The sequence below is a fragment of the Pithys albifrons genome, chromosome 32 (genome assembly GCF_047495875.1).
Source record: "Pithys albifrons albifrons isolate INPA30051 chromosome 32, PitAlb_v1, whole genome shotgun sequence".
NCBI classification, from domain to species: Eukaryota; Metazoa; Chordata; class Aves; order Passeriformes; family Thamnophilidae; genus Pithys; species Pithys albifrons.
The window spans coordinates 650,896-677,883 of record NC_092489.1 but is presented as its reverse complement, the minus strand read 5'-3'; the positions used below and the strand labels follow the sequence as shown (position 1 = coordinate 677,883).

Below are 26,988 nucleotides of genomic sequence, written 5' to 3'. Positions count from 1 at the left end.
GTTTCAGCTCAGAGTCCTTCTCAACCCTCCCTAGAACAAATATCCTGAGAAACATCGAGATCAACCACAAGAACTGCAAAACATCAAGACTCCACCAAACAATAGTCCAAACAATGATCATTCTGTTCCTGAAGAGAGTCCCACAAGTTTCCTCTCTCTGGTCTCTCCACTCTGGGGTTCTGGGGATCTCCCCTGTCCAGGATGGGAGTCTCACTTAGAAAAGCCAAAGGTGTTTGGAGGTCCCGAGAGACTTTTCTGCCCTGACTCTGCTTGAGGGTACCATTCCCAGAGATTCCCCATCTCTGGGTTCTCCACCTGTTTTTCTCAGGAGTCACCCCTGTGCAGGCTCCCCCTTCTAAAGGCCCCCGTTTCAGGGTCCTGGGAGTTCTGAGGCTCTCCCTTTTCCACACTCCCCTGTCTCCAGGCTGCTGGGGGGCCTCCAGCTCAGCTTTCGCCCCTCTCCCTTCCCCATCTCTAGAACCTGAGATTAGCTCAGTGGGTTAAAACTTGGTTGTAATAATGCCAAGGTCATGAGTTCAATTCCCTGTGTGGGCCATTGACTTAAGAGCTGGACTCGATCCTTGTGGGTCCCTTCCAACTCAGAACAGTCTGTCTGTCTGGGAAGTCTGTCTGGGAAGGCACTGGGCACCTGGTGTCCATCAAAAGCTCCAAAACACTGAGATTCTGGCAAAAAACCTTCACAAATATCAAAACTAAAAAACATCAAGTTTCAGCCAAAACCCACTTCAAAATATGAGGATTAAGCAAAAAAAATCCCTCCCGCGAGTTCCCCTTTTCTGGTTTTTCTTCTTCAGTGTTCTGGTTTCCACTCTGTCTGGGCGGCCAGAGGACCCACCTGTATTAGGATTGGTGGGAACTATTTCTCTCTCAGCCTTAAGTGTAAACTTGGGGCACGGGGTGTGACTCTTGGGGATGGGCCTGTACTGGGCTGAGGGTTGGACTCCATGATCCTTGGGGGTCCCTTCCCACTCAGCACATTCTGGGATTCTGAGACACCAGCTGGGCTGGTCCCAGGGCATGAGGAGCCTCATCCTCCAGAAAGAACTGTGGGTGCTCCCTGTGTGGGGAGGGGTCCCAGCCCCACCCCAGCAGGTCTGGAGGAAGGGGGGACACCCTCCTGCAGGTGGGATGTGCATCAAACGTGGGCGCCCCACAAGCCACTTGTAACAACTCAAAACTGGGGATTGTAACACCCATCAGCCCCAGTGGAGCCAGGGGGCTCACTGCAAACCCCAGACTGAGTGGGGGACTCCCAAGAGCCATATAGAACCCCTGAAAATTGGTTGAAAACACCAGGATTTTTCTTTCAATAGGGTCATCTCATCCCACCAAATTCCAAGAGGTTCAACTCAGACCATAAAAAAGATGAGGGAAAACCTCAAAAGATATTTAAAGCCCCCTGAACTGCTGGGAAGCAGCAGGATCCCCTAAAAAGAGCTCCCTGTGTCCCTTCCTGTGGTGCCCCACTCAAAGTTCTGATGTCACATGTCCCCTACACTCCCTCACAGTACCCCCCTCAGGACAGGAGAGCACACCAGAACCTCCCTCACTTTTTCCACACATCCCATCTCTTGTCTCCCAATCCCCAACCCATCCCCCTCCAAGTCCCATCCCAACCCTCCCAATTTGCATCCAAGCCCTCCCAATTTTATCCCATCCTCCCTGGGTTTCTAGCACCCCTTCTCCTGCTGCTGACTCCCCCTAAGTGGGTTCAAGTTCCATTAAACCATTTTGGGATGGGATTGAGTCATTTCAAGTTGGCATGGAGCCATTTTGGGGTGGGATTGAGGTGTTATGAGCTGACAGATCAATCCCTCTTGGATATTGGACTGCAAAATGATGGAGAAATGTCAGTCGGTCTGGACACCTCCAATTTTGGGGAAAACTCTCCCAAATCCCCAGAGAACCCTGAAATCTTCCTGAATATCCCTTTGAATCCCAAATTCCTGCCCCAGTTCCCAGGAGAATGGTGGAAATTTAGATGTCTTTGTTCAACTTCTTTATTTTAATCTCAATTTCAGGTGATTTTAAGAGATGAAGATGGATCAAATAAATAAAAAAAGCAAAAAAAGTGAATCATGTGAATGTGCATGGGGTTGGGTTGGGTGGCCCCCAGAGAGGTAGAGCCACAGAGAATTGGAATTATGGAATTATTGAGTTTAGAAAAGTTCTGAAACACCATTCAGGATTCCTTGAGGCCACAAGATAAACTAAGGGTATGGAGCAGGGGAGATTTTTAGGGTCAAAAGTCAGCAACCCCCCCTTCCCAATGAATTTCCCACTTCAGTCTGTGTCCCCATATGTGATGGTTTTGACGTGGCAAAATACCAAGTAATCATTTCAGAGGAAAAGTCTCCTCTTCTGTCCCCCAAAAACCAAAACACAGGACATAGTTCAGCAGAACAAGGTATATTAAACAGAAAATAAAATAGAAAACAAATAAAATACAAACTACAGACTAAGAATAAAAGGTAGCAAGAACACACAGGAAGTAAATTTCAACTTCCCCAGTATCTTGGTCTCCCCTCAGGAACTCTGCAATGCCAAAAAACTCCTTGCTCCTCCGGCAAGAAGAAGAAGGAAAATCCCTCCTCCCTCTCTTCTTCTGTCTGAGATGATGTCAGAATATGGGATGCAATAGAGTTGGCCAGTAGGAGTCAGCTGGGCTGACCCAGCTCCAGTCAGCTGATTGTCCAAGGCCTTGCTCTAAAAACTACAGCCTTAATCTGGGCCTAACTAAACCCATGACACCATGGATGTTCCTCCCCCTGTGTTAATTCAAGTGCCCACAGAGATCCAGGAGGATGTGGAGACCACCAGCCAGGGGTCTTCCAAATGTGGGTCACAAGGAATGTGGGTGATAGAGATGGAGCAGCAGATGAAGCTTTTCCCACGGTCGGGGCACTCCTGGGACTTCCCTCATTGGTGGGTCCGTTGGTGTCTGGTCAAGTGAGAGCTCTGGGTGAATCTCTTCCCACACTCGTTACATTCATAAGGCCTCTCCCCACTGTGGATACGCCGGTGGGTGATGAGGTCAGATTTATGGTTGAATCTCTTCCCGCAGTCGGTGCAGCAGAAGGGCCTCTCGTCCTTGTGTGTGCGCTGATGTTTGAGGAGAATTGAGCTGGTCTGAAACCTCTTCCCACACTCGGAACACTCAAAGGGCCTTTCCCCAGTGTGGGTCATCTGGTGAACGATGAGCTCAGAGTTACGAATGAAGCTCTTCCCACAGTCCCAACATTTGTGAGGCCTCTCCCCGGTGTGGAGCCTCATGTGGGTGACGAGGTTGGAGCTCTGGCTGAATCTCTTCCCGCAGTCGGTGCAGCAGAAGGGCCTCTCCCCCGTGTGTGTACGCTGATGTACGAGGAGATTGGAGATGGTCCGACACCTCTTCCCACACTGGGAACACTCGTAGGGACGTTCCCCAGTGTGGATCATCTGGTGACTGATCAGGTGGGAGCTAAGACTGAAGCCCTTCCCACATTCCCTACAGATGTAGGGCCATTCCCCAGTGTGGATGTGCTGGTGGCGAATCAGGTGGGAGCTCTGGCTGAAACCCTTCCCACATTCCAAGCACTTGTAGAGCTTCTCCCTACTCTGAAGCTGCTGCTGCACTCCGAGGTCAGAGCTCTGGTTGAAGCTCTTGCCATCTTTCCCACCCTGGGTGGCTCTATCCTGATCCGAGGACCCAAAACTCGGTTGAGAGCTTCTCCTCCTGAGGGATCTCCGTGGCTTTTTCTCCTCGGTGTCTTCCTGCTCTGTGGAGCTGTTCAAAGTTGCTTCTGCCACCAGGTTCTGCTGGGGGGATTTGTCCTCCGTGCTCAGCTCAGGGCCTGGGGCAGGAAGGAACAAGGACACTCAGGGCATTTGCCTCCGGCCCACAGGGAAGGCCAAGGACATCCCCCCAAACCCGGCCCCGGCAGGACGGCGTCGGCAGCAGGGTTGTCCTGCAGCCGGGGCCATGCTGGGCTGGAAGATGCAGCACAAGAGAGGGGCAAAGGGGCACTGACTTCCTCCTCACCTGCCTGGAGGCCCCGGGGCATCTTCCCCTTCCTCGCCGCCTCCTCTGCCATTCCAACACACCTTCAGAAGGATAAATCCTGGATTTTGGGGAAAACAAGCTGTGAGTGCCTTGGGTTGGGTTTCCCAAGTCCCTCTCTAAAAGTCACTGGGCATCTTGTGTCCATAAAAACCTCCAAAACACCAAGATTTAGCTCCAGAAAACCCTCCCAGGACCTTCTCGTCTCTCACCTCTCCCTTTTGGCATTCTGTGTGTCCCCCCTGTCTGGGCTGCTGGGGGTCTCCTGTGTATTAGGGGTCCTCCCTCTCCAGGGTCCCCACCCTCCCCAGGCTACCAGGCCCCCACAACCCCCTGCCCGGCCATTCCCGGCTTACCAGCCTTCACACCCCCCTTTCTTTGACTCCAGGACCACCCTGCCCTCCTTTTCCCTCTCATCCTGCCTTTCCCAGACATCACAATCCCTTTGCCTTTCCCCTGCCATCTCCTCAACCCCCTTATTCTGGCCACAGGGACCACCTCCACCCCCCAACCACCTCTCCCCACTCCTAGTCCTACCCTTCCTTACCTTGGGCCCATCCTGATCATCCATTCCAAGGCACTGGGATGTCCCTGCCCCACTTATCCTACACCAACACTCCCCTGCAGTCCTTTTCCAGGCCATCCCACCTCTTCCAGTCCCCACACGCACCTTTGCCTTGACTCTGGGACCCCCAGTGCCCCCAATCCTGCATTTCCCAGATCACAGATCCCTTTTGGAACACTGAGTGATACCTTGAATCCCTCTTTCCTGGCCATTCTGGGTTTTTCTATATCATGACCCACCTTTCCTTAACATCGAGGTCCCCTGTACCCACCTTTCCTGGGCACAGGGGACCTCTGGGCTTCCCATCCCACTTTTCTGAGCAATCACATCCCTTCTCTTGGCTATGGGACCCCCTGAAAACCCCCTTCCCCAGCTCTGGGTCCCCCCTGCACCCCCAGCATTCAGCCCAAAACACCAAGATTCTAACCCTAAATAGGGGCACCAGAGGGGATTTGGGGACCCCGCAGTCCCTCCTCCCCTGACTCTCTGCTTGGGGTGGTGGTTCCCAAGGGCCCCACCTCTCCAGGATGCTGGGTGTCCTGAGGGTGCCCCCTCTCTGGCCTGTCCATTTTGGGATCCAGGGGGGTCCCTGAGCACCCTGTAGCAGAGAGTCAGGGCAGAAAGGACCCCTGGAACCCTTGGCATTCCTTGGAGGGATCATGGAGAGGGGAGAATCAAAGAAACTCAGTGGGTTCAGATCACAGAGTGGGGGACGTCTGAAATTCCCGGGATCTCCAGTAGCCTGGAAAAGGCAGAACCCCAGAGAGGGGACCCCAAAAAACAAGGCACCCCCAACAACCTGGACAGGGAGGATCCCCAGAACCCAAAGCACAGAGAACACAGGGAGCAAATTTCTGGGAGTGATTTTTTTGGAAGTGAATCTTGGTGCTTTGAATTTCTTTTTCCTTAATCTGCATATTTTAGGGTTTTTTTGCCCAGTCTTGATGGTTTGGGGTTTTAGGGGATCTGTGCCAGGCACCTCCATTTGGAGACTTGGGAAGATCCCAGGATTTTCCAGCATCCAGGGATGCCCCCCAAGCAAAGCCACATTTGGGGGGTGACTCCCTTTGTTTCTCACACTTCTAGGAAAAAAACCCATCAAATTAATCTGATTTTGCTGTTTTTTCAGGCTGTCCACATGTCTCCCTTAGCTTCAGTTCTCTCTGTTTCAACTCTCCCTTGAAGGAGTTTTCGGGGGGTCGGGGACGAGGGTTTATGGGAAGGGTTTGGGAGTATCTGGGCTGGTCTGGAAGCAGTTGGAGGGTTCTGGGTTGTTTGGAAGGTCTGGAAGGGATTTAGAGGGATCCTGGGGTAGTTTTCAGCATCTGAAAGGGAATTTAGGGAGGTCCTGGACTGGTTTGAGAATATCTGGGAGAGGCCAGGGGGGTTCTGGTGTTGTTTGGGGGTCCTGGGGACATTTGGGGTAGTCTGGGAGGGGGTTTGGAGGGAGGGCGATGGAATTTTGGAAGGTCTGGGGGGGAAATTGGGTGGTCTCGGGGTGGTTTGGAGGGTCTGGATGAAAATTTGGAGGGACTCGAGAGGTTCTCTTGGGTGTTTTGGGGGTCTCTGAGATGTTCTCTGCGGTGTTTAGGGGGGTCTGGGGAGTTTTGAGGGACTCTGGGGGAGTCTTGCGGGGTGGGGGGGACTCTGGGGCGTTTTGAGGGGCTCTGGCAGGTCCAGGAGGTGATTTGGGGAACCCTGCGGTTTTAAGTCTGGGGTTTAAGGATCTCACGATGGGTTTGGGGTTTTTTTTGGGGGGTGGGGGAGGAGGATGTGGGATGGACCTGATGGACCCGATGGCAGTCCCGGGATGGGGGAGGGGCTTACCCGTCTTCTCCACCTTCACTCTCATGGCCAACACGGCGCCGGTGGGTCCCAGGGACTGGTAGGGGGTGAGTGGATAATGTGGGAAAAACCCGCTCTGAGTCCCCAAAAGCCCCCCAAACTTGCCGATCTCCCAACACCTCTCCCCGCAGCCATCCCGAGTCCCGCCCTCTGTCTCCACCACCTCCAATCTGGTGTTCCTAAATACCTCCAAAACACAAAAATTCAGCCCAAACCAACCCTCCCAGCAGTTCCTCTTCTCTGAATTCTCCACGGTGGGGTTATTGGGGTCCCCCTGTCTGCACTGCTGGGGGTCACACTTGTATTGGGGATCCCATCCCACCCTCTCTGGGCTGCTGGGGATCCCGGGAATCCCACGGCTCCTTCCTCTCTCGGCTCTCACCTTCTCCAGGCTCTTGGGGGTCTCACCTCCCACCTGCATTGCTGCTCCCCCCTCATCTCCACACTGCCGGGGCTTCTCCCTCTCCGGGACCCCCGTTTAAGGGGCCCGGGGCTCCCTCTGTGCTCACGCCCCCCAGTTCCACCATTCCGGGGTTTGCCCAGCTCCACTATCGCCCCTCTCCACTCTCCCCACTCCGCGGGTCCCGGGATTCCCTCCCGGACCACCCGAGGGCCCCAAAACTGCTCTCTCCCCCCCGCCCCACACCGACCTTCCGACCGAACGCCCACCACGTGCTGCTTTGTTCTCTGTGTCCCCTGTCCTGGCTCCTCCCCCTGCTCTGTCCCTCCTCTCCTGCCGCTTCTCCGCCCCCACAGTCCCGCCCCCTCCAGCCCTTCTCCTCCTCCCCCCAGGCCCAGCGTCCCACCCCGGACCCCCTTTGCCCCCAGCCCCACCGCCCCCCGCGGGAGGAGCAGGGATGGAGCTGGGGCAGCTCGGGATGGGGCAGCGCTGGGCTCTTGGCCGCTCCCGCCCTCACTCGGCCCCCGCCGCAGCCGCCACGGCCGGGACACCGCGGGGGGGCCCGGCCTGGGCGCCCCCACCTCCCCCCGCCCCAAATTGCGATCCCGAGGGGCTCTGGGGTCTGCCTGGCAACTGCGAGTCATCAGCGCCGCGCGCTCTGATTGGCTGGAAAATGATTCTGGGCCTTCTCTGGCTGATTCCCCCCCCCAGACACCCCCGGGACCGGGAATGGGGTGAACTGGCAAGCTTTACTGGGAACACTGGGAGCAGCTGGGTGGAGGCAGAGGGACAGCAGGGGAGGGGGTGACACGCGACTCCCGGTGACCCCCTGCCCTTGTGACACAGGGAGAAGCTCCAGCCCAGGAGGACAAACCCCCGACATGGAGCCCCGACCCCCGGCAGTGTCTTGGGGGGCGTCCGGCGGCAGGTCCTGGCAGGGCCGGCGGGGAAGGACCCCCCTAAAACCTCCCACAGCTCTACCCGGGACCTCCCCCAAACCTCCTCCCAGTCACACCAGCACACCCAGGATCACCTGGAACCTCCTTCCACTCCCAACCCAGCTCTTCAGGACCCCTCAAAGTCCCTCTCAGCCCCTCCAGGAACCACCAACTCCCCTCCCAGCCCACTCAGGACCCCTTAAACCTCCTCCCAATTGCCCCCAGCTCTACCATGAGACCCCAAGCACCCTCAATGTGCCTTTCCAACCTCCTCAGACTCCACAGATGTTCTCCCAGTTTGCCTTTGGTTCCTTCACCAGCCCAGCCCAGCCCCAAGAAGCCACTTCCCAGTTACTCCCAGTGCTGCAAATTATTCAATTTTTCTACATTTTTAATTAGTGGCAATCTTTGGCTTTGTTACTTCTCACAGACTCTCATCAGTTTGTCTTTCAAGACCCAAAGCTTTGAGTTTCCCTGGACTGGCTCTGATGAGCTGCAGGAAAAACCTGAGGTAGATGAAGATTGGACATCTGGGATCTTAAATTTATGGTCCCTCAACGGCATGTTGGAGCAACCAGAATATACAGAGGAGATAAACAAAGACATTTCAGCCTGAGAGTTGGAGACTTTGCCTAAAGCAGAATGAAAAATGCACCAAAGAACATTGACCAGAACAGCCAATAAAGGATAGAATAAGAATTAATGAAGAGAATTTTACAGCTTAGAAGAAATGAAGGTTAATTTCTCTGTTTGCTAAAATGTAAAAATATGTGAAAAGCTTTGGAAGGGCTATATGGAGCTGGAGAGATTCTCTCCCTGTCTCTGCCCAGAATAAAGGAGTGTCTGAGTCACAGACACTCTACGGAGGGGGTTGGAGGGTCTCATTTCTTCCTGATGACTTTTGGTGACAATTATTGATGACCCAGCTGGGACAAAGCTGCAGATCCTACATGGGTTCCATCACCCTGAGGACTCCAGTGACCCCCAAAATATCATTTGAGGAGATCCTCTCAGTCCCAGGATGTGGCCAGTTGAAAGCAAGATCCCTGGAATTTTGTTAAGTCATTTCTCAGTGTGTAAAATCTATCCCGAACCATCATAGAAATGGAGCTTGAGAATAGAATGTAATGGGATGTGGTAGTTTTAGCTTTAGCTTCAGCCAGGCCTGAATTCATCAGGCCCAGAGGATGTGACACAGATTAGAAGAGACAAACATCACCTGACTTGAGCAACCAAAGAGGTATTTCATATCATCTGACATCATCAGGAAGCATCAAGAAGTATAAAAGAGAGGGAGGTGGAGCTTCTGTCTCTTTTGCTCTTCCCCTTGGGCCTGTGCTCTGCCTCTGCCAAGACAGGGCCTTGCCACCATCCCTGCTCTGTTCTCATAGAATCACAGAATCAGTTGGGTTGGAAGAGACCTCCCAGATCATCAAGTCCAACCCTTAATCCAACCCCACTTTGATCACCAGATCATGACACTCAGTGCCACGTCCAGTCTCACCTTAAATACCTCCAGTGTTGAAGAATCCACCCCCTCCCTGGGCAGGCCATTCCAATGCCTGAGCACTCTCTTTGTGAAGAACTTCTTGCTGATATCCAACCTAAACTTCCCCTGGCAGAGCTTAAGCCCCTGCCCTCTTGTCCTATTGCTGAGTGCCTGGGAAAAGAGACCAATCCCCACCTGTCTATAATCTCCATTCAGGTAGTTGTAGACAGTGATGAGGTCACCTCTGAGCCTCCTCTTCTCTAAAATGAACACCCCCAGCTCCTTCAGCCTCTCCCCACAGGACTTCTGCTCCAGTCCCTTCTCCAGCCTCGTTGCTCTTCTCTGGCCCTGCTCCAGCCTCTCAATCTCTTTCCTGAACTGAGGAGCCCAGATACAACACTCAAGGTGTGGTCACACCAGGGTAGAGTCCAGGGGAAGGGTTACTGCCCTGGGCCTGCTGGTCATGCTTGTTTTGACCCAGGCCAGGATCCCATTGGCCTTCTTGGCCACTTGGCCACAATGTTGGCTCATGTTGAGCTTCCTGTCCCTCAGTCTCCCCAGGTCCCTTCCTGCCTGGCTGCTCTCCAGCCACTCTGTGCCCAGCCTGGAGCGCTGCAGGGTTTGGGGTGGCCAAAGGGCAGGACCTGCACTTGGACTTGTTGAACTTCATCCCATTGGAATCAGCCCATCCCTCAAGTCCATCCAGGTCCCTCTGCAGAGCCCTCCTGCCTTCCAGCAGCTCGACACTCCCTCCCAACTTGGTGCCATCAGCAAATTTGCTGATGATGGACTCAATCCCCTCATCTAAATCATCAATAAAGATGTTAAACAGGACTGGACCCAACACAGACCCCTGGGGGACACCACTGGTGACCGGCCACCAGCTGGACACAGCCCCGTTCACCAGCACTCTCTGGGCCCGGCCCTCCAGCCAGCTCCTGACCCAGCAGAGGGTACACCTGTCCAAGCCATGGGCTACCAGCTTTTCCAGGAGTATATTATGGGAGACAGTGTCAAAGGCCTTGCTGAAGTCCAGATAGACACACCCACAGCCTTCCCCTCATCCACCAGGTGGGTCACCTGATCATAAAAAGAGATCAGGTTGGTCAGACAGGACCTGCCCCTCCTAAACCCATGCTGGCTGGCTCTGAGCCCCTGCCCATCCTGAAGGTGCTGTGTGATTGCACTCAGGATGATCTGCTCCATAACCCTGCCAAACACCGAGGTCAGGCTGACAGGCCTGGAGTTGCCAGGGTCACCCTTGCAGCCCTTTCTGTGGATTGGGGTGATAATGTCCAACTTCCAATCCTCTGGAACCTCCCCAGAGAGTCAGGACTGTTGGGAGATGATGGAGAGTGGCTTGGCAAGCTCATGCAGCAGCTCCCTCATCACCTCAGGATGGATCCCATCTGGTCCCACAGACTTGTGAGGATTCAGGTGCCTCACTAAGTCACTATTTCCTCCTGGAACACAGCGGGACTATTCAGCTCCCTGTCTCTTTTCTACCAGCTCAGGAGGCCAGTTGTCCTCAGGGCCACCTGTCTTACTGGTGAAAACTGAGGCAAAGTAGGTGTTAAGTACTCAGCCTTCCCCTCATCTCTGGTAACAAAGTTCTCCCCCAAGTCCAACAAAGAATGGAGGTTTTTCTTGTCCCTCCTTTTCCTATTAACATATTTATAGAAGCACTTTTTGTCAGCCCTAACAGAAGTAGCCAAACTGACTTCAAATTGCACTTTTGTCTCTCATTTTCTTCCTACAGGACCTAACTATGTTCCTAAACCCTTCCTAAATAGCCAGCCCTTTCTTTCCACACTCAGTCAGCTCCCTTTTTATCACTGATTTCCTTCAGAATCTCCCTGTACAACCAAACTGGATGTCTTCCCCATGGGCTTCCGTTTCGGCACACTGGGACAGGCTGTTCCTGTGCACTCAAGACTTCCTTCTTGAACCACATCCATCCCTCCTGTACCCCCTTGTTTTTGAGGGTTGTTTCCCAGGGTATGCTCTGGTCCAGTCTTCTGACCAGGCTGAAATCTGCCCTCTGGATGTCCAGCAGAGAGGTTTTATTGATGGCCCTCCTCATATCCCTGAGCACTGAAAACTCTGTTACTTCATGGTCACTGTGCCCAGACAGCCTCTGACCACTACATCTCCCACCAGCCCCTCTCTACAAACAGCAGGTGTAGAGGGGCCCCACCCCTGGTAGGCTCATTTACCAGCTGAAGCAGGAAATTATCCTCTATACACTCCAGGAATCTCCCAGACTGCCTCTTCTCTGCTGTGTTGAGCTCCCAGCAGATATCTGGCAGGTTCAAGTCACCCACAAGAACAAGGCCTGGAGATTTTGAGACATCTGCTAGCAGCTTGGAGAATAATTCATCCCCTTCATCATCCTGGTTGGGTGGCCTGTAAGAGACACCCACAAGGATTTCAGCCCTGTTGGCCTTCCCCCGGATTCTGGCCCACAGACACTCAACCTTCTCATTGCTGACCTCAAGTTCAACAGAGTCAAGAGACTCTCTGACATATAAAGCCACCCCTCCACTGGGATATACTGGGAGTGAGTGGAACCACGGTAGGGGTAAAAGGGAGCAACTGGAAGCATGTGGGGGGAACTGGGGTAATATTGGGAGCACTGGAGTCATACTGGGACCATAATGAGACTGTCTGGGAGTGACTCGGATCATACCGGCAATGACTGGAAAATATATGGGAGCACACTTGGAGCCAATGGCATGAGACTGGGCTGATACTGGAAGCAAGAGGGACCATGTTGAAGGCAACTGGGATAACACTAGGAGGAGCTGGGCCCAAGCTGGAGGACACGAGGGGCAGCAGGAGGCCTTGTGGGACCACATTCTACTGCCTGGGGTGGCTCTGCGCAGCCCTCGGCTCCTCAAGGCTCTTCCTGCAGCCACAGAACTTGGAGGGACCCTCCTCTGGGTGGGTCCTCCACGTGATCCAGGAGCTTTGGGCTCCTCCTGGCACAGACTGGGGGCAACTGGGATCATCCTGACACAATACTGGCAGAGACTGGAAGTCACTGGAACGATACTGGGGTGACTGGGACCACCGTGGGAGTTACTGGGACTATGCTAGCAGAAAACTGAAACCACATACGGGGCAACTGGGAGCAAGTCAAGTGATTGGGTCTATACTGGGGGCAACTGGGCGACACAGGGACCATGGTGGGAGAGACTAGGGTCATATTGGGCCAACTCGGATTCTGTTCTGGGCAACTGAGATATAGTTGGAACAGCTGGGCTCATACTGGAGGTGATTGGGCCTTGGTAAGCACAGGATGGACAGCATGGGGAGGGAAAACCCCCACCCACTGCCTTGAATTCCCAAAATTCTTGTTCCCAGTCCCTGCTCTGGCCCTGAGCAGCAGATCTGTTCTGGAATCACTTTCCCTGGGGACACTTCCCCGCTCTCTCTCAACATTTCTGCCACTGGAAATCAGCACTTTGGAGCCCCATCCCATTGTTTTCTCCTTCTCTTCCCTATTATTACTAGGATCCCTCTACACCTCCTTTTCCTGGGCTCTGGGACCCCCCTGCGTGGCTATTCCCTGTTCTCCAACCTCGGACACTCCTTTCTCTGATTCCAGGATCCTTCTGCCCCCCTTTTCTTGCCCATCTTGCCTCTCCCAGCGCCTGAATCCCCCTTTTCTTTGACACCAGGGACCCTCAGGCCCCCTTTCCCAGACATCCCAGGTAACCTCACCCCCACATTCCCCTTCTTTGACTCCAAGGACCCCCTGACCCCCCTTTCCCACCCATCTGTTACACACCAATAACTGAGAAATGTAATAAATATTATTCCCCCATGGTTCCCCTGTCATAAACAGCCTATCCAAGAATTTTCTGTCAGGACTTCGACACACAGACAGAATTCTCTTACAAACAAACACCCTGCCAAAGCCTTTCCCCAAGCTTCCTGCAAGTCATGGCAGCAAGTTCAGCCAAACTTCTTGCCTGCTGAGAACTCACACAAGCATCCTCTTGTTGTAATGACTTAGCTAAAACTATATCCTGCTTTTAAGAAATTTGCAAGCTACCTGTAAAAAACAGTGTCTAAGGTTTCTTGGGCTCTATAAAAGCTCCCAAAGAACACCTTGGAATTTCGGTGCGTAGGGTGTGTGGAGAATGGAGAGAGAGAACCACAGCCAAGAACCTCTCCCACCTCCTCCCTGCCTCACCCATCTCACCTTCTTACCCTCCTTCTTCCCCACCCACGCTGCTTGCCTGCCTGCCCCTGCAGACTGAGGAGAAAGCTGAGCTCTGCCTTGCTCCCTGCGTCAGTTCTGCTCCTGCTAACCCAGCCTTGGCCCTGTTCAGCCTGGGGTGGCTGCGCCGCTGCTGCCCGTGAGCGACAGCTCCGCGGAGCCTGAGAGCTCTGCAGAGAGCGAGGAGCAGCCCTGCTGCACAAGGGAGAGCAGCACAGACTGAGCATCACATCTGCACTGCAAGAGCTGCATTCCACACCTCTGCCTGCAGGAACAGAGACAACATCGCTTCTCTCACACACACACACACAAACAAACTTGGCAGAAAAACTTGGGCTTGGTGGTAAACTTTTTCCTTTGCTTCTAAAAAGTACTCTTAGAGTTTTTCTAACTGTTCTTATTTCCCTGTCTCTCTGCATTTTATAAAATTTTTAATTAATAATAAATGCCATTTTTTTCATTAAGAGGTAATATAGATTGAGTTTTAATATTGTTTGGAAAAACATTTTGAACCCAAGCTATGTCTGCAATATTTAAGCAGATCGTAACACCATCCTGTCTCTCCCAAACTCCACACTCCCTATTCCTGTACCCTGCCACCCCCTGGACTTCACTTTTCTGGTCACAAACACAACCTGCAGAACCCACCACGTCTCCCCACCTCTAGTCTTGCTTTTTCTTGACCTTGGGACCTTCCTGATCCCTCATTTCCAGGCACTGGGATGCCCCTGCACCCCCTTATCCTGCGCCAATACCCTCCTGTATCTCCTTTCCTGGCCATCCCACCTACTCCAGCCCTCACAACCCTCTTTTTCTTAACTCTGGGACCCCCACCCTTGCATTTCCAGACCACACACCCTGCCCTATTTAGAACACTAAGGGACAATTTTAACCCTTTTCCCAGCTATTCTGGGTGTCCCTACCTCAAGACCCCCTTTCTTCAACATTGGGGACCCCTGGACTCCCCATCCCACTCCCCCAACCCCCTACACCCCTTTCCTTGGCCCTGCTTCCACCTGAAATTCCCTTCCCCAGCACTGTGTCCCCACTGCACCCACAAGATTCAGCCCAAAGCACCAAGACTCAGCCAAAAAAATCCCTTTCAGGAGATCCACCTCTCTGGGTCTCTCCACTTTGGGGTTTGGGGGGGCTCCCCTGTCCGGGCTGCTGCGAGTCCCACATGTTCTGGCAGGCCCCCTCCCACACCTGTCAATGAAGGGCCTGACCCAGGCACACCAACCCCCCCAAGGGGGTTCCCACATCCCCCCACGCACCGAGGAGCTCTGCCAGAACCCGACACTGGGACACTCAAAAACACCTCCCAGGGATCCCCAATATCCCCCAAGGGGCATTCCCAGCTCAGCTTTTGGGTCTCTTAACCATCCCCTCAAACACAAACCAAACCCCCAGAGGCCCCCCAGGCTATTCGGGGCTCGGCTCGGGGGTCCCGCAGCACTTTGTCGGGGCCCTTTGCCGTCCCTGTGTGCAGCTCCGGCCCCGCCCCACGGCAGCCCCAGCGCGGGCTCCAAGGAGCGGCACATCCTGGTGCCCTTGGGGGCTTTGTCCGGGCCCATCCCGGCTCTCGTGTTCCATGGCACAGCCCTTATGGCCCTTGGTGGGGCAGCGGGGGCACTGTGGAGTTTGGGGGCCCCTTCTCTTTCCCACCCTGTTCTCCCGCTCACCCGAGACGACTTCGGGTGCAGATGGAACCCTGGAAAAGGAAGAGGAAAAGGAGGAGCATGGCTGTCCCCTCCTCTTGTCCCGGGGGTGTTCCAGGCTCGGCCCCGCCCCACCCACTTTCGCAGGGCGCGCCCAGCAGGGCGAACGCAGCAGGTTTGGGAGAACTGGCTGGCGCCGTGCTGAGGGAGAACAGGTCTACCCGCGGGGCTAAAGAAAGAACAGGTCTACCCGCCGGGCTCAGGGACACATTTCCCGCCCGTTCTCATACACGTGGGTTCCCCGGCAGCTCAGACAGGGTGGAACCCCGAACCCCAAATTGAAAAGACCAGAGGAGTGGAACTTCTGGGACGGATTTTTTGGCTTAATCTACATATTTGTAAGTGGGTTTTGGCTGAATCTTGATGCTTTGCAGTTTTGATATTTGTGAGGTTTTTTTTTACCTGCATCTCAGTGTTTTGCAGCTTTTTATGGACACCAGATGCCTGGTGACTTGTAGGGATGGGGAGCAGAGAGGGGCGATAGCTGAGGTGAGGGTCCCCCGGCAGCCTGGAGAGGGGGCAGTGTGGAAAAAGGGGAAGCCCCAGGACCCCCAGGACCCTGAAATAGGGGCCTGGAGAAAGGGGAGCCTGCACAGGGGGACCCCTGTGTATTCAGGTGTGATGAGATGCCATTATTTTTGGTCCGTGTCTGGCCTTGCCACCTGCCAAGTTATGGAAAACAACAACTTATAACTTAGACTTCGGCCTTGAAGGAGACACATCTTGTGTACACTGAGACAGGTTTGTAACTTGAATTTTAAACGGTGTCTGGTTTAACCCTGGAATCGACATGAACCCTCCCTGGAACAACTGGTCAAGGAATTAGAAAGTAATTAACAATGAACTAATTTTCCAGCAAAAATACACAATTTTAAAGGCAATTCCCTCAGAATAGCTCTCATTATATGGTTTAGGCAGCCTTGAACTGACTGAAAATTGCACTGAGCTTTACTTACATCTGAAAAGAATTAGCAAATAAGGAAAATAATGTCATTAAACATGTGGGGGTGACAAAAACAGTGGATAAAAGAAAATAAGTCCTTCCAAATAAAATACTTTAAGAGTCTAGTGGGGAAAAAAAATTAGTGACTGAATAGACTGAAGAAAAAGTACTTCGGGAAGAGAAAAAAATGCAAAAAAGATATAGTATTTTTTTCTAAATGCAAAAAGGTTTTTTCTGGGTGTTGTATTAGTCTGAATGCTGATGTGCAAGTTATAGTAATATATATTTATATAAATATTGTAAAGTACTATAATAAATCACATAAAAATACAGAAATAATAATTTATAAAATTGATTTTTTGACTGCAGAGAGCCATTTAAAAATACTTTGGTATTTATACAGGTCTTGAAAACATTGACACCAATATTTAACAAAAAATGTGGTGCCCCAAATTTATCTGGGAAATGAATATTCCTTAACTCTCCTTGAGATCTTTGGGACAAGTCCCAGCAAAACCTGGAGTCCCTCAGCTCACCAGTTTGATCTCCCTTGGTACTTCACTGCTTTGGTCACCAAGCCCAGGGCTGAGGGCAGAGCAGCACCAGAGGAGCAGAAAGTCCCAGGTTTGCCCAGGAAACCAACACATGGACTTGCCAATAATGCAACATAAATCTCCCATTTTCTATCAGCTTTTAGAATCAAAAAGCTTTGCATGGGGAAGTTTTGTCGGGACCTGGATTGTAACAGAACTTTTTAAATTTAATTCTTTTCAATATTGATTTGGGACTGGGGGAATAACTCGGAGCAGCCAGTGATATCCACACCCTCAGCTGGTCACATTTTCTGGGATAGAAAGAACTTTTCAGACTCCAAGTCTAAAATTACAGTTCATGCATCAGCTTTTACCCACTGAGGTTTCTTTCTCCTGCTTGTAAGGAGAGTGTGACTGGGTGTGCAGCTTCAGAATTAATTAATCCTAATTAATATTTACACCCTGGACCTTCTCATGGTTGGAACAACCTGGGACAGAACACACATATTTTTGAGTTTTCTTCCTGTCACACAGAAGTAAAACTGTGGAACTCAATCCCTCAATTATCCTTTTCCATTGGCACATTACAGGTATGAGACACCATTCCAAAATGTGGAGGGATAGATTTTAATGCCACACTTTTCAGTCCTTTCAACTGGGGTGAGGGACTGTAGCAGCTGTAATAAGATATAATTATAATGTAAAATACTATAATAAAGAATATAATAATTCTGATAAATTCATGTGTCAAATTGACTTTTTGAGTGCTGAGAGCACTTGAAAAATAATTTGCTACACTTAAACCCAGCCCTAAACCAGCCCTTAACATGTACTAAAACCAGCCCTAAACCAGCCCTTAAACCAGCCCTCAACCAACACTAAACCAGAAATAAGTGAGCCCTAAAGCAGCCCTAAATCAGCTCTTAACCCAGCCTTAAAGCCAGACTGAAAACCAGGCCTAAAACAGCCCAACACCAGCTCTAAATTAGCTCTAAATCCAGCCTAAAAGCAGCCCTATAAGCAGCCCTAAACCCAGCCCTAAACTGGCAGGGGGTTTGAACTGGATCCAAGTCCAGAGGAGGAGTTGAGTTCTTAACTAATTCCTCAAGCTCAGTTCACAGAATCACAGGATTGTTTGGGTTGGAAGGGCCCTTAAAGCTCATCCCTTTCCCAGCCCTGCTGTGGGCAGGGACACCTTCCACTAGCCCAGGTTATTGGCATGTTTTCCTGTTTCCAAGCACTGAAGGATTTACAATCCTCAGGGAGTGGGGTTGGAGTCCTTATCCTGCTCCCCTGTGGGGTCCCCATGGTTTTGGGCTTATCCTCTTTTATCCTGTTTCCTGCAGCTGAAAGGAACTGGGACAATTTCCTTACTTTTTTTCCCATTTTTTCTCCTCAGGTTTTGGATACATGAGAAAAAACCTCATTGTATCTCTATAAACAGGTACTGCTGGAGGGTTCTGGGGCCAGCCCCAAACTGGGCTTAACACCCAAAAACACAAAGAAAAAAGAGAGAGGACAGGGCTGGGAATTGGTGGTTGTTTCATGGAATGGTCCAAGTGTCTCAAATGTGGGGAAAATGTGAGTTTGGGGGGTGGAAAATGACACGAGGGGGAAGGGAGAAGAAAATTAAAAAAAAAAAAAGGAGCAAGCGAAATTCAGTCAAACCCCAGACTCATCCCTTCCCAGTGGGAGTGAGGCCATCCCTGTGATCCAGGTCAGAACTCCTGTCAGGGGATCAAAGAGGCCAAAGATTGGGTCAAACCCAACAGCAAAAGCCATTTCAAGTCCCTCCCAGGCCATATTTTGAGGAAGAAACACCCAATAGCACCTGTCTCCTGCTCACCTGCCTGTGACTGCAGAGCTCCAGCCCCTCACATGCCTCAACCTCATATCAAGAACCTCAATTAAAAGCTTTTTGTATTATTTTAAGGAATTCCCACCTGTTTTCCTCCTGTTTGACCCCTCAGGTGTTTCTGCATTCCCAGTGAGCCTCTTGCCCTGGCTGTGCTCAGCCCCATTTCCCCAGGCACAGGAGAGTCTGCAGAATGTAGAAATATGGTTTTAGAAAACAGATAAGAGGCCTGGCTGGTGCCATTTTTGGGGCCAGACTCACCTCAGTCACGATGTGAGAGGGTGTCCAAGGTCAGTGTCGCTCTCAGGACTTGTCATGGCCAGGGAAACAGTTTGTGCCAGTCTGAGGCATCCTGGGGATGGACCTTCTGCAGCCAAGAAATATCACAGGGAGTGTATTTTGGCAGAAAAATTCTTCTTTCGGGCTCTCGGAAGACTTTTGGGTCTGTTACCTTTGGGGTCCATTTGCTTCTCCATCCCTGTGTTGAGGTTTCCAAACTCATGGGGAAAGTTGGGTTTGGTGGCCTCTAAAATGAGATCTGGGCTTGAAAAGAGCAGGGAAAGGCTGGAAAACCTCCAGAATTAATACAATTTTGCCCTCAAGAACCTTTCCTTGATGGCCAACAGCAGTCCGAGGAAGCCTCAGGCGAGCCAACCCAGCTGGGAGGGGAGGGAAGGGGCTGAGGGAGGAGCCCAGGGCTGGAGGGTCCCACGGCCACCGACTCCCAGCCCTGCCAAGGGCTGCAAACTGAGCCCATTCCAGGAGCTTCCAGGTGCTCCACTCCAGCCCTGTGTCCCAGGCTGCTGCACCCCCTGAGCTCCCTCAGCTCCTGGCTCTGCAAGGAATTGGGAAACTGGGCTGATGGCAAGAGAAGCTGTGAAGATCAGCACTGTCAGCTGGTGGTGCTGCAGAATGAGACACAAATGGGAAATAGGGAGGAGGATGCTTGAAAAGGACCCCAAAGTCCTGGGCTTTCAGGTGGGCAGGGGGGTGAGGAGAGTTTGGGGTGGTGTTCAGGGCACAGGGACACTTGTGCCCCATGGATTTGGGATTCCCATTTCCTCAGTGGCTTTGCATCCCATCAAACTCTCCCCAGAGAGATTTTTGGAACAACTGGTCACCTCCAGTTGGCAGGAGAAGCTCAAGGCTGTTCCAGGCAGGAACCTGCAGCCAGTGTGGGTTGGAGTGAGGGCAGGGCAGGAGTGGAGACGGGTGAACAACACACCCAGCACCCCCCAGGTGGGACTGTCCAAGGACTGTTGGGATAAAAAGTAGCTTTGCTTCATTTCAGCCCCATTTTGTGCCCTGATCCCTCTCCCTGAGTTTTTGGGGTCTGTGCAAAGGTTTCCTGTTCCTCTGGCAACGCTCTGCAGAGCAAGGGCTGGGGGCACAGGGCACAGTGGGGTCGGTTCTGTGGCACATGGGGGTCACAGGGCACAGGGGGATGATAATTGATCAAAAACAATTGAATAATGATTAATTTAAGTATAAAAAAGGTTTAATAATTTGAAAGAAAAATAAATATAGATTTACTTAACAAGTGAATAAAAATTATTGAAAACAAAAATATAAATATATAAAACACAAAAATATAAACAAATATAAAATAAATAAATAAAAATATATTTATAGAAAATATGAAATAAAAGTATAAAAAGAAGAATTTAAATATTAATTTAAATAATGTATTATTTATATTACTTATTTTATTATTTTAGGTATCATTATATAGAATAAAAGAGCATAAATAAATGAATAATAAAATACTTGAACTGTAGACAATAAATTAGAATTCATCTACTGTTTTAAATAATATATTATTATGAATATACATACACAAAATATACAAATATACAAGTAAGTAAATAGATAATGCAATGAAAATATCATAAAATATTGCATGTGACACATGGAGAGCGACTCAGAGCCTGGAGGGACACGAGCTCAACCCCCTGCCGGGCTCTGCTCCTGCTCCAGAGGGGCCAAACCCCCCGTTATCCCGGATCCCAAAGTCCTGGGGGCAGGAACAGGGCACTGACCACCATCTGTGCCAGCCCTGCTGTGCCCCAGAGGGGCCCCGGTGATTGACGTCCCTCGGCCCCTCTGCCCCATCCCAGGAGGGCTCTGCTTGGGGGGACGGGTTTGGAGGGGCCAATGTCCCTGATGGGGCTGGATCCCTTCCCTGCAGGAAATCCTGGGCAGGAAAAGGAACTTCTCTGCCTTTTCCTGAGCTGCTGGTGGCCACAACCCAATGCTTTGCCCTCCAGAGGGTTTGCTGCCCACCTCCAGCCTGGGGCACAGTGTTGGCACCAGCAGGTTTTGTTCTTCTCACCCCATTTCCTTGGGAAGGATGGAAAATACAGCCAGTGCCCACGGACACCGTGCAGGGCTTCACCTGCTCAGCAGGGCTGGGGGGCCCTGCAGCCCCCTCTGGGATCACTCCAAACATCCCCAGGGCTTGACTTGGGGTCTCCCCATCCCCAGGACACCTCTGGGTGCAGCTCAGGGCAGGAGAGGGAGGGACTGAGCTCTGAGGCTCTGCAGCTTTGCTGGGACAAGTGAACAAAGAGGAACCTTGTGGGTTTTCTGGGCTCCCAGAGAGCCTTGGGAGGTTTCCTCGCTGAGCAGAGGGATGTGGGGGACCTGCAGCTGAGGCAGAGTATTAAAAGCAGAGCAGGGAGCACAGAAGAAGCAAAGCTGCTTCCTCCCTCCCTCACAGGATGGTCCCATTGCAGGTCTTCACTGGTTCTGGGCTCTGTTGGGAGCTGGAGGGGTTGGGACACTGGTCCTGGTGGGAATCGTGGTGTGGCTGCTGCAGGGACAAGGTGAGGCATCCAAAAGTTATAAACCCCCCTGAGCACATTGTAAAACTCCCCCAAATCCATTGGAGCCCAGGTCCAGGCAGGGGCTGGAGGAGATTCCCCCTTTATTTCCAGCAAGGAGCAGCTCCTGGGTAGTGGCAGTTCCTGAGGGATTGGAGGACAGAGCTGCCAGCAGGGGCTGATTGATGTGGGTTTGGGGTTGAGATGCTGCAGGTCCCTCTCTCCACACTGATGGTGGTTGGAAAAACCCAGGGATTCCCTCTGTGTTGTGGCCAGGAGGACTTTCCAGGGCTCCAAATTAAAATTATAGACTCATGGTTGGGTGGGATTAAGGGCAGCTGGTGGTGGATCTTTGCAAAGAGGGAAGTTTGAGGTGGAATCCTTCATTCCTGGATCCTTCCAAACCCCACTGGGCTCCTCTGGGGGTGGCTGCAGATGGAGAATTTCCTCTGGGATCACCAGTTGCTGCTGACCTTGTCAGAGTAGGTGTAGGCACATTGGCCATTGCCCTGGATGCCAATACTACACCCAAGAGCACAGTCAGAGCTCATGGAAAGATTCCCATTGCCAGAGAGATGAGTGGAGGACTTTACAGGGCTCCAAATTAAATTTAAATATAAACCAGAGGGACACTCATGGTTGTGTTGGAAGAAGGGCAGCCCCAACTAGGTCTAAACCAGCCTCTGCCTGTGTGTGCACCCACCCACAGCACAGGCTGTGCTGGGGCAGCAAGACCTCCTGGCCCTTACAGAGCTGCCCCGTGGGGACACTGCCCTTGTGTGTCACAGGCACCACAGACTGTCCCTGCCAGCCCTGCCCACCATCCCCATCTCAGCTCAGGGACTCCCAGTGGCCCCTGGACACCAAAGAACCAAAGCCCCGACCCCCCGAGTGCAGCCCTGCCCGTGGACAAAGGGTCCCCAGGGCTGCCCTGCACAAAGCAACCCCTGCAGAGCTGCCCAGAGACACAACTGGGGACACCACACATGACGAATTTAGGAAACAGCTCCAAGCCTTGCTTGGTTCTTGGGAGGGCTCATTGTTTTATTCCAAATGTTCAGAGTTCCCCCTCTGGGGGCAGCGTGTCGAACAGGCCACTGTTGTGTTCCATTTGGGCAGAAATATTTCTCCAAGGAATGCAGGTGGCACAGATGGTGCAGAGGGAGCTGCCAAGTCACCCCAGTATTCAACCCTGCCCTGAGTGGCACCAGCACTGCCCTTTCTCACACATCTCTGGGGAAAACAAAAGTGTCAGGGTGTAGTTTCTAAAGAAGGAACCCTTGAAAAGATCTGTTTAGGACCTGACAGCAAGGTGACTCAGGAGCAACCAGCACAAGAGTGGGCAGGAACTGTTGGCCAGAGGTCCATCTTGCAGGGCAGAGTGTGGATATTTTAATTTTATTTGACACTACAGAGGCATTTTCTGGGGTGGCCTCTGGAATTTTATTCTATTTCAAGATCACCAGTAACAGGGCTGTGTTTGAGTGCTGCAAATGAGGTCTGGATGGCCCTAACTCTCCTTGCCTTAGGGCTCAGAGGCTTGTGGACATTGCAATGTCTGCTGATGGCTACAGCTGAGACTAAACACTGAGTTCACTGTTATAAATGCACTGTGGGTGGCACTGATCAAAATAGGAAATTGCAATTTTACTGATAACATTCAGGTGGAAAAATGAGAAATGGAATTTATACAGCGAAAGTTTTTATCAGATCTGTTCCAGAAATGTCTTTGTGCACTGCCTATTTTAGATGTATCTGCTTGTGGTTTCATGGGAGCCTGAAAATTCTGCTCAGCCCATCATTGTCACACCTGCAGCATCAGGGGCTGAAGGAGTAAAGGGAACCCTGCAGGGAGGCTTCAGATCTGTTCCCTAAATCCCATTCTGAAAGGACATTGAATGAGGGAGACCCCAGTGAGTTCTCAGTGAGAGACAGGCAGCTGCCAGCAGGTCCAACCAGCACACTGGATTTACACCATCTGATCTCTGCTGGGGGGTCCCTCTGGGCTCTGACCCTGTCCCAGACCCCTCTCCCAGCCCCTCGCTGGCCCAGAGGAGACACTGCCTGTGCTGGGATGCTCAGGGAGCACTGGGCTCTTGCCAGTGGCTTCCCTGCCCAGCCAAGCAGGGCTGCCTGAGCTTCTCATCCATCACCAGCCCCAAGTCCTTCTCCTCTTTGGGGCTGCTCTCAATCCATTCTCCAGCCCAGGCTGTGTTTGTGCTCCATAATCATGTGACAAACTGTAATACATGCAAATAGAACAGACTGTGGCTAAGCCTTATCCTCCCAATCCCCAGAAGCAGAGGAAGCTTTTTATTCTGAGCAGGTTTTGTGTCAGGGACCAGAGTCGTGTCTGGGCCTGTCATGTTTGGTCTGTGCTTGTGCTCCTCGATGTGGTGTGAGAAAACAGTGCAGAGTTTGCCTGTGGAGACCTGAGGCCTGGAGAAAGAGCCATCAGTGTGAGCTGGAAGTGCTGAGAGCTTGGGCTGTGCCCCAGGAAGAATGACGGGCAGAGCCGTTGTTGTCCCGGAGTCAGCCCCTTGAGCTGCTGCAGCCTGGGCTGGTGCAATGGGCACTCAGGGGCTGGTGCTGCAGCTGGCAAAGCTGCCCTGCAGAGAGAGGAGCCAGGAGGGGTGGGCTGGGCTGGGGGTGAGGAGGCCCAGCTGGGCCTGGTTTGGTGCAGGGCACGGCCTGAAGGGGCACTGCCTGCCTGCCCTGCCGCCAGTGCCGCTGCACCTGCTGCTCCTGCCCCGTGGGCTGGGGAGATTGCAGGGCTGGGGATGTGCTGTTTGTGTGCCAAGGAACAGGATCCATTGGCTTAGGGAGATTGCAGGGCTGGGGATGTGCTGTTTGTGTGCCAAGGAACAGGATCCATTGGCTTGGGGAGATTGCAGGGCTGGGGATGTGCTGTTTGTGTGCCAAGGAACAGGATCCATTGGCTTGGGCAGATTGCAGGGCTGGGGATGTGCCGTTTGTGTGCCAAGGAACAGGATCCATTGGCTTAGGGAGATTGCAGGGCTGGGGATGTGCTGTTTGTGTGCCAAGGAACAGGATCCATTGGCTTTGCTCACCAAGAAATTTGCTTTGCTACCTCAGCTGTGTTTTAGTGTCTTTCCTTTTGTGCAGGGAATCCTCCTGAACCTGGAACATTGGGAACAACCTGGAGACCCACATTCCCTGGGACTTACATTGGGAACAACCTTGTGACCCACATTCCCAGTGACCCACATTGGGAACAACCTGGCTGGAAGTCTCCACACCCTCCTGGTTCCCTGTGGGCACTTGGGTGAGTGCAAGGGGAGTAACATCCTTCAGGACACAGACTTTGGGAATTCATTGGGAAAAGGGGATTTATTGACTTCACACCCCAAAAAAATCTCACCTGCTCTGTCTCATCATCTCCTATGGTGCCATCAAGCCTCCTGGCTCCTTCCCAAATCCCTTAGTTCCATTCAAAAGTCCCTTAGTCTCTTCTAGATTCCCCACAATTTCACCAAAGTACCCCCAGTTTTCCCCCAAAACCCCAAGATCCCCCTCAAAGTCTTGTAACTCCTCTCAAAATTCCTTTAATTCCACTGAAACCTCCCCTGACTTTCACCTCACACCACACTGGTTGTACTCAAAGGTGCCTTAATTCCACCTCAAACCCCCATAAATGCATCAAAATCCTGAGATTTTACCATAAATCTCCTGAATTCCACTGGAAATTCCCTCACATAAAATTGATATCATTTCACCACAAATTTTCAATTCCAACCCAAATCCCCTTAATTTTACTGAAGATCTCCATTAATTTCACCCAGAACTCCCTTAATTAATTTTAAATCTCTCCAATCCCATTTATTTCACTCAAAATTAATTTGTCTTATAATTCTCAAAATCTCCCTATTTCCACCTCAAAACTTCCTAATTCCATCTAAGTTTTATTAATTTCTACCCTAAATATCCCTAAATCTACCCCAAATCTCTTAACTCCACTCAAAAATACATGAATGGTTCTTAGAATCCCCAGGATTTCATCGCAAATCCCTAAAATTCAGCAAACCCCCCCTTAGTTTCACACAAAGATTATTTAATTCCACCCAAAATTCCTTTAATTCCACCCAACCTCTTCCAAATTCATTTAAAATTCCCTGAATTCCACCCAAAATTCCCTTAATTCCCCTCCAAATTGTAAATCCCGCCCCAAATCCCTTCCCCAACTCACCAGCCCCCCAAGTGCCCCCAAATCCCCCCGACTCCCCAAGTGCCCCCTTTGGAGCCCCAAATCCTGGGAAAGGGCCCCATGAGAAGGGGGGGCTGGGGGGATTTGGGAGATTTGGGGTAGAATTGGGGTCTGAGGGTCAGTTGGGGGGCACTTGGGGGTCTCATGGGGGTCTGGGGGAGATTTTATGAGCACTGGGGGGGCACTTGAGGGGTCCGAGGAGTTACTTGGGGAAACTTGGGGGTCCAAGGATGGAATGTGGGGGTTCAAAGAGTCGTTCAGGGGACACTTGTGAGTCCTGGATAAACTTGGGGTGCACTGAGGGGCCCAGGAAGGGAATTTGATGGTCCAGAGTGGGTATTGGGTTAGAACTTGGGAGTCCGAGGGGCACTTCTGGGGCAGTTTGGGGTCCGGGGGTCACTTGGGGGGCCGCAAACCAGCTGGGACCGACCCGATTGGGCGTGGGGGAGACGGGAGTTGTAGTCCCACCTGTGATTGGCCAGAACGGGCCGAGGTGTATGACGGGAGTTGTAGTATGGGACAGGCTCAAAATGGCGCGGGTGTCCATGCGCCGTCACCGCGCGCTGCATTGCTGAAAGATGATTGGCTGGGAGCGGAGACGGGCACGGAAGACAACCAGTCAGAGGCAGAGCAGTCGGAGGGCGCTGCCGGGAGAGTTGAGCAATGGCGGCGAGTTTGGGGTGATTTCGGAAAAATTTGGGACTATTTCGGGGGCATTTGGAGGACTCAGGAAGGGTTTTGGGGGTCCCTCCCGACCCGCCAACCCCTCACAGACGCCCGAGACGCCCCCGGGGCCGTTTTGGCCGTGAAGGTGAAGAAGCCGGGTAAGTCCCTCCCCCCACCCCGGGATGCGCCGCAGAGCGCCCCAAATCCCCCCCGAAAATACCTCTGAGAGCCCCAAACCCCCACCCGGGACCCCCAAAACTCTCTGGACGCCCCCCCAGGATGCCCCAAATTCCCCCCTGGACTCTCCCGAGCTTCTGAAACGCCCTCGGCCCGCCAAACACCCCAGAGATACCCCAAACCCCCTCCCAGACCACCAATTCTTTCCCAGACCGTCTAAAATGCCCAGGAACCACCGAACTACCTTTAATCCTCCCTTAAAATACCCCTGAGAGCCCCAAAACCCCACCCAGAACCCCCAAAACTCTCTGGACCCCCCCAGGATGCCCCAAATCCCGTACCTGGAATCTCCCGAGCTTCTGAAACACTCTCGGCCCCTCAAACACTCCAGAGACCCCCCAAACCGCCTCCCAGACCACCAATCCTTTCCCAGACCGTCTGAAATACCCAGGAACCACCAAACTACCTTAAATCCCCTTCCCAGAATCCCAAAACTCTCCCAGACAGTCTAAACTGCCCAGGAC

General features: G+C 52.1%; 2 protein-coding genes across 2 annotated transcripts in view; one reads left to right on the top strand and one right to left on the bottom strand.

The window, feature by feature from the left end:
- LOC139684131 (zinc finger protein 271-like) overlaps window positions 1-6,891 on the bottom strand; it is a 29,070-nt gene extending 22,179 nt beyond the window's left edge. The window contains 4 exon segments of the mRNA XM_071579727.1: window positions 2,943-3,325; window positions 3,410-3,854; window positions 6,453-6,657; window positions 6,853-6,891. Of these exon segments, the coding sequence (XP_071435828.1) occupies window positions 2,943-3,325; window positions 3,410-3,854; window positions 6,453-6,657; window positions 6,853-6,891 (1,072 nt within the window).
- LOC139684145 (uncharacterized) overlaps window positions 1-26,988 on the top strand; it is a 1,342,464-nt gene that overhangs the window by 1,023,647 nt on the left and 291,829 nt on the right. The window lies entirely within an intron of this gene.